The sequence below is a fragment of the Leishmania braziliensis genome, chromosome 9 (assembly GCF_000002845.2).
Source record: "Leishmania braziliensis MHOM/BR/75/M2904 complete genome, chromosome 9".
NCBI lineage: Eukaryota > Euglenozoa > Kinetoplastea > Trypanosomatida > Trypanosomatidae > Leishmania > Leishmania braziliensis.
In genome coordinates, this window is record NC_009301.2 from 393,750 (window position 1) to 400,488 (window position 6,739).

The 6,739-nt window shown below is 50.2% G+C and overlaps 2 protein-coding genes and 3 non-coding genes across 5 annotated transcripts; 4 read left to right on the forward strand and 1 right to left on the reverse strand.

The window, feature by feature from the left end:
- Positions 1 to 110: 110 nt before the first annotated feature.
- Positions 111 to 1,049, reverse strand: LBRM_09_1050 (conserved hypothetical protein; the record flags this gene model as incomplete). The annotated part of the gene is made up of 1 exon (XM_001562669.2): positions 111 to 1,049. One exon carries the CDS (start codon positions 1,047 to 1,049, stop codon positions 111 to 113), a length of 939 nt encoding a protein of 312 aa, XP_001562719.2.
- Positions 1,050 to 1,528: 479 nt separating this feature from the next.
- Positions 1,529 to 1,601, forward strand: LBRM_09_tRNA3. Its single transcript has one exon. It is a non-coding gene; the product is annotated as a tRNA-Val (tRNA).
- Positions 1,602 to 1,662: 61 nt separating this feature from the next.
- On the forward strand, positions 1,663 to 1,782 carry LBRM_09_rRNA1. The gene has a single exon (XR_001182242.1). It is a non-coding gene; the product is annotated as a 5S(M5) ribosomal RNA (ribosomal RNA).
- Positions 1,783 to 1,858: 76 nt separating this feature from the next.
- On the forward strand, positions 1,859 to 1,929 carry LBRM_09_tRNA4. The gene has a single exon. It is a non-coding gene; the product is annotated as a tRNA-His (tRNA).
- A 2,718-nt stretch (positions 1,930 to 4,647) lies between these two features.
- LBRM_09_1060 (conserved hypothetical protein) lies at positions 4,648 to 6,492 on the forward strand (the record flags this gene model as incomplete). Its single annotated transcript, XM_001562670.1, has 1 exon — positions 4,648 to 6,492. One exon carries the CDS (start codon positions 4,648 to 4,650, stop codon positions 6,490 to 6,492), a length of 1,845 nt encoding a protein of 614 aa, XP_001562720.1.
- Between the last annotated feature and the right edge of the window lie 247 nt (positions 6,493 to 6,739).

The window sequence follows — 6,739 nt, forward strand, 5'->3', positions numbered from 1 at the left end:
AGTGCACATTTCAAGTAGGCCGCTGCTAGATACACAGAGGCACATTAATTCTTTTTTATTTTTCTCAAAAAATCGTATTCGCGCTTGGCGAGCATATATGTAGTTGTATTCTACAGTAGGAGTTGGGCAAACACGCGACCACAGTAGATGCACGTTTTGACGGGCTTGTCATCAGTTTTGATGTACACTAGCCTTCCATTTTCGTCAACTAGCTTCTCGCTGAAGCGGATCATCTTGCCAAAGTTTGCTGCTCCAGGAAGGCTGTTGTATTGGTATCCGTGCTCGGGGCCTAGATGCAGGAGTTGCGAGCCATCAGCAGAAAGGTGGGCAATATAGGAATATAGGATATTCCTCCCAGTCAAAAGATGCCAATGTGCCTCGATGCAGTGATCCGGGCACTTTTCTGTGCAGGCGTAGACGCGGCCGTGTTGCATGATACGGGCACTGAAGTCACGTGCCTCAAAAAAGCTGTTTCTCACACGTCCGGTATTGAGTAGCGTCTTGCGCACAGCTTCCTTGACTACTTGTTCTTCCGCCATATCTTCCTGAGTGCCGCTACATTGAGCTTGGAGCTTCACTTTTTCTTTCTCAGGGAGAGTTGGCTCTTTTGCAAGTCGTACACGAGTGGGCACCATGTCTATTGACATTGGACTATTTGTGACCTTTTTGACCGCTAAATGTCTCAGGCGATGGAGGTCACATTCGACAGCCTGCATCTTGTTCTTGTCGATGCAGTGCTCGATGTGCGAAAAAACTGCGTCGCCATGCATGAGCGAATCTGGTGAACCCTCAAAGATAAAAGTATCGTCTTGCTGGACGAAACCAATGCTCGAGAAGAGAAATTCAACGAAGCGGTCTGGTAGTGACTGTGCGAGGTGGCGAAGGGCTTTGTTATTTTTCTTTACTTGACGGAACTTGGGATTGTTAAAGTCCAAGAGCAAGTTGGCCAAAAGTCGCCGAAAAATACCATTGATACAGGCGTGGATTACCTCAGCATGATCAGTGCTGCAGAGCGTCTCCCACTCCTCCGGTAGCTTGATCTCATTCATCAGCTGTCATTTAAGTGCAGGTTACAACAATTGAAAAGCAAGGCAAACAAGGAGGCAGCACCACACGGAAAGTGAGTTCCATCCATAGGCGACCCTTGCGCGCGGTATCTTTTCGCATTGAGAAAAAGGCATCCTTCCAGCTTTTCTGTCATTTTTTGGAGGAATTTCATCTTATCTACGCAGTGGGCCGGCGGTTTTTCCGTGGCGTGCGGGAATTCGGGGTTCTTTGCGGGAACTGCACCGTGTTTCACAGATGTGGCGGAAAAAGAGGTGTTTTTTTTCTTTCATCGAGCAAGGATTCTTTCATGAAAACGTTCACCAACGTGTGCGTATTGCACTTTCCCGCGGCTGGGGTACGGAGTTTTTTTGCGCCGCTTCGCAGTGTGGGTGGTTTTTTTTTGGGTAAAGGGGGACCGTCGATAGCGGGGGATGCGCCACAGATCTTCGTTGCGGTTTTTTGCACCTTTATAGGACAACGTGCGATGGTCGTCTAGTGGTTAGGACATTCGCCTCACACGCGAGAGATCGCGGGTTCAATCCCCGCCCGTCGTACTTTTTCAAACGCGCAGCAGTGCCGCCACAATATTAAGCCCGCTTTCAGTTCCCCGAAGATCGAGTACGACCATACTTGAGTGAAAACACCATATCCCGTCCGATTTGTGAAGTTAAGCACTCACAGGCTCAGTTAGTACTGAGGTCAGTGATGACTCGGGAACCCTGAGTGCCGTACTCCTTTTTTCGTTGCGTCAAAACTGTGGACTGATTCTGTTATATCCGGTGGTGCGAGGGGAAAACTGTCCAAAGGCAATGGGGAAATAGTTCAGTGGCAGAACATCAGATTGTGGCTCTGAATACCCGGGTCCGATTCCCGGTTTCCCCTCATTTTTTTCTGGCCTTCCCACTATGGCCAAGCGGGGCAAAAGCGTTACGGCACACAAAGTGACGTCGATGCAAAGGGGTTTCGTTATTAATGAAGTGGGAAAGAAAAGCTGCCTTGACGAAAAGGCACTGGGCGATGCGCGGTAGCTTGGCGCCTTCTGATAAATTTATGCCATTACTCAGGATCGGTCCAGGGCCTTCAGATCTTCTGTCTGAGGCTCTTTCATGCAAGCTATCGGTCGCTCTCACTTACCCCAAGGTAAAAGCATAATGACGAAGTTTTTGTACATGCACTTTTGCCGCAAAAATGACAGCGAGAGCCTCCGGCATTCGCCAAGGGAGGCCGGGTTCGATCCCCGCAGAAAATGGTTGCGTGCAGCACACCGAAAAGGCAAAGGAGTCCGCCAAGCTGAAAACGATTTCTCTTTTTTTTTTTCACTGCGGCTGGCGGGGCATTTCGGAATGCGGAATGGCGTTTGTGACGGTGGGGTTGGGGGGGGGGGGTCCTCGGAAGCGTCACCTCATAGTTTCGTTTCAGTATTTAAGCAATGTGTAGTTTATGCTTTCTCTACTCGACGCATTGTCAGGCACATGTTGCTCAGTTGATTTCAACTGTTCCTGTAAATTGCGCAGCGCCATCAGCATAGAAGAATGGAGTGAGAACTTTCCCGCTCGCTTGTTTATCAGCCAGGGGTGAAAGTGTGCACTAGTTTTCTCTTTTTTGTGTCCAGTTTCAACGACGGAGCGCCATGCACGACCTGGGCGCCGATATCAATAGCAATACATTGTTCTGACATTCCCCCGTCACAGGTGCCTAACTCTCACTACCGGAGATGATTAGTTATTTGCAGGGATAAAGGCTTCTTGGGTTTTCCACAGATCAGGTACTGGACACTGAGACCGCGGTGGGTTGCTCCTCGCTATTAAGGTGCCTGTGGAAGATAAAAAAAAGCCCAAGCCGTGCTCTCACAAGCATACCGGCTGCGCATTTCCAGAAGGGTTTTTTCTCAACTTGCAATTGTCCTCTACACGGGAGAGCCGTTTTCTTTCGGTGAGCGTATACAGTGCCAAAAGCATGCCACAAGAAAAGCATTACAACGATTCTGACCCCCTGAGCACATAAAAGGCGCGCGTTTCCTCTTATCTTTTGCCCCTCTTTTATCTGGGTGATCCTTTTATTTGTGCTTTCTTCTCGAGTAGCTCATGCACAGCTACACCGGAGTCAAGACAAAATGAACGATGATGTGGTTCGTTTTTTCAGTAACGCCAGTCATTACAGGCCTGAGGTCCTCCGCCGCATTGTGATGGAGATTGACAACGTCTGCAGCTCACTTTGCTTTTCTCGAAAGATCACTACATGGGGCAGCACTGAGCAACCCAAGATTTGCCTCTACGGAGGACTTTCTGTTGGCTTTCCGATGATACCGAGGGCTGATGCTAGTGTAGAGAGCGGCGTTGCTAGTGAGCCAGTCGTTCAGTCCCTCGTTATCCCTATCCAAATTTGGATATCGCATCAGTTCCCCATCGAACCGCCTTTCATTTACCTCGCCTGCGCCCGCATTAGTGGGAACTCACGCATTCCGGACTCCGTAAATGCATCGGTACTGAAAATTGTAAACAATCATCCCAACGTGGATTTTACAGGCCTGTGCTTCTGCAAGGAGCTAGCCGAGTGGAGGCCGTCCACTTCATCTCTGTGCTTCATGGTGAAACGCCTAGGACGAGCGCTGGAGAAAAGTGGCCGCTGCCCAATTTATATTGATCAAGGAATTTGCGGGAACTCACTGACTAATGACGGTAACAACAGTGGATCTGACAACAAGAATACCATAGATGACATGCTGCCAAATTTGTGCCTCGTTTGCTATCGAAAAAAAGACACAGTTCTAGTGCCATGCGGGCATTTTTGCGCGTGTATGTCCTGCGCAGCAAATTTGACAGAGTGTCCAGTTTGCCGCTCAAAGATCATGGTTCGTCAAAGAGTGTTTGAATGACGCTCATTTTTTTTTTTTGTTTTGGCTTGTGTGTGTGTGCGTTGATATGAATCACGTTTCGATTGACAGACCCATGTGTTCTTTTTTTCCGCACAAAAAGAAATGTCCAGTTTCATCACTGAATACGTGAGCGAATATGATTGCAAGATGGTTGGGGATTTATTGCTGTTGCTAGAAGCTGCTATGAGATTTATTCCTCACGGATATGAGGAGCAAAACAAGTGAAAAATAAAAACAACCCCCCCAAAAAGGGGTTCTCTTTGATTATTCAGGCGAGAAAACGAACTAGAAGACAATATTTTTCTTAAAAACAGCAGTGACGCACTCGAGTGCAACGCAGGCAAGACTCATTTTGCAACTCAAAGCACCGAAGCGCAGTTCTGCGCACTTGCACTCACTGGTAATATACGAAAAAATGGCTGCATCCTTATTTTACGTCTGGAAAGAACTACTACAAAACAATGTTCAAAGAAAGGATTACATGGACGCTGGCGTAGGTGCCTCAGTGGTGTAGGACTCTGTTGTTTCGCCATTTATCATTTTCTCTGCGTTTGCTCCTTATCTGCTCTTTTGTGCTGGTTCCACGTGTATTTTCACTAACAAATACCCCCTTTTCTGTCTTCTCTGCCCTCACATCCTCTCCACAATCCAGTATCACTAGACCTTGTGGATCGTTTTAAGATTCTTCACATTGTAACGCAGTAGGTTCATTTGCGCTGCATAAAATGCCGTCAAACAAGGTGCTTGCCGCTACTGGCGCTGTGCTTGCGTCAGCTGCCTTAATTGGCACTATTGTCGTCATGCGCTCTCACAAGAAGGGCACTGAGGACGACGACGACGCCTTCTCCGCACCAGTGAGTAGCGTTTCGCAGTCAAAGAAGCAGATTTTTTCAGCACCTAAAGCTGTTTCTCGACCTACCGAGTCTTCCACATCGGAGGTGCCTTTGTCACAGAAGCCAAAGACAGCGCTACCAGCGCAGCCCGCTACCGCGAAGAAGGATGCTTCAGCGCCGGCTGTGGTCAATATGCTTACAGTATCTGACCCAGCAGCGTTGCTTCTTGATGAAGCTTTGGATGAGCTGAAGCCAGCGATACCAGACGCTATTGGAGAGGGGACTAAGGTGGTCAGCAAACCGGCAACCACCAATGTGGCGACTGTGGATAGCTCTGATCGCAAGGTTTTCCAGCACCTCGGTATTTCGATGAAAGTGCTGGAGGGCTGGGAGGTGCGAGAGGAGCTATCACCGATTCCGAATGTGGCGATGGTAACGGTGTGGAACCCAGAATTTGAGCATTTCCCGAACGCTGAAATGCCCGGCGCCGTGCCGGTGATTATTCTCTCCGTAGAGGATATTCGTGGCGAGAACCTAAACCTCACCGAGTTCAAGGACCGCTCAAAGGACCTATCGATGCAGCAGATGCTTATGATGACGGGTGGCGTTGTGCAGCCGGCCGTGCGCAAGGATAGCACCGTGCAAGAGGGTTCGTTTCGCCACATTCTCGAATACTCTCAGAGCATGCCCCCGTTTTTCGACCTATCCGTTATCAATTTGTTGGAGGTGCGCAACGGTGTCGCCTACGTGTTTCAGATCATGTGCAACCCGAAAATCATGAATCAGTACCGCCAGATCTTCATGCAACTAGCGCGCGACATCGTGGTTACCCCGATGGACTCCAGCTCCCTGGGCTTCTTTCGTGTGCACACTGGTAAGGTCTCCATGGACATCGATACCACCTGGAGCTGGGAGTACCCGGCTCCCGGCGATGAGGCAACACTCTATCTCGCCAAGTTTCAGCTCGTGTCCACCGTGAAGAAGGAGGAGATTACATTGTACGAGGTGAACAAGGTCCCGACGACAGCGCACAAGCAGCGCAAAGAGAAAGTGATAGACGGTGTCACGATTTGCTCAGCCTTTGATGGTACACAGGAGAAGAAAACATTCACCTACAACAACTACTGCCTCGTTGTGAACCCGCAACAGAAGGCCATCTCGTACCTCTCCGAGGCAGCTCTGGTGCGCGCCGTGAAGAGTGTGGCGCCATCGACGGAAGCGCCGAAGCCGAAGTGCGGTGCAGCCTTTATCACGACAGAGTACGGCTACACCTTCGATGCTATCGGCTCTAGCCGTGTCGTCTCAACGAAGTTGGGCAACGGCACTGTTGTGTACGCGCCACAAGGCATTCCGTCGGACCCGTCCAAGGCCGCGTCGCCCGAGGAGACCGGACCGACTGTCACCATCCGCATTGGCAAGCCGGAGACGGACACTGACTGCATGGGTAGCATTGAGGAGTGGGCCACCCGCATTCAGGAGGAGGCCGCGAACGGCACCATCACGAAGATCCAGGTCGTACGGCTGAAGGAACAGGACTGCCTCACCTTCCTGTCCAAGGAGATGCAGGAGGTGTCGCCAAAGGAAAAGGTGGAGGTAGTCGGCAAGGTTTTCATTTTTGTCCGCAATGGCACGACAACGCTTGTACGCTGGGAGAGCGCGACGGGTACATGGCGTAAGTACGAGCGTGACATGGACGCATTCCTCGAGTCCTTCCAATTCCTTGAGGAGTCGGCGTAGGCTTGGAAGAAGATCAGCGTGCAAGAGCTGCGCAAGGAAGTGTGAAGTGGGAAGGGACTGACCGGAATGAGTACGTGTGGCTGAACGAGCGAAAGAGAACACAGTGGAGGAATCGGGAAAAGCACTATGACGAAGCAGCTGTTGCACATTTTGAGAGAGAGAGAGCTTTGCGAAGGAGAAGACCGTCATTTTAGTGGTCTTCAGTCCCACGCGTTTCTTGTGTGTGAGCCGTTCCCCCCCCCCCCCA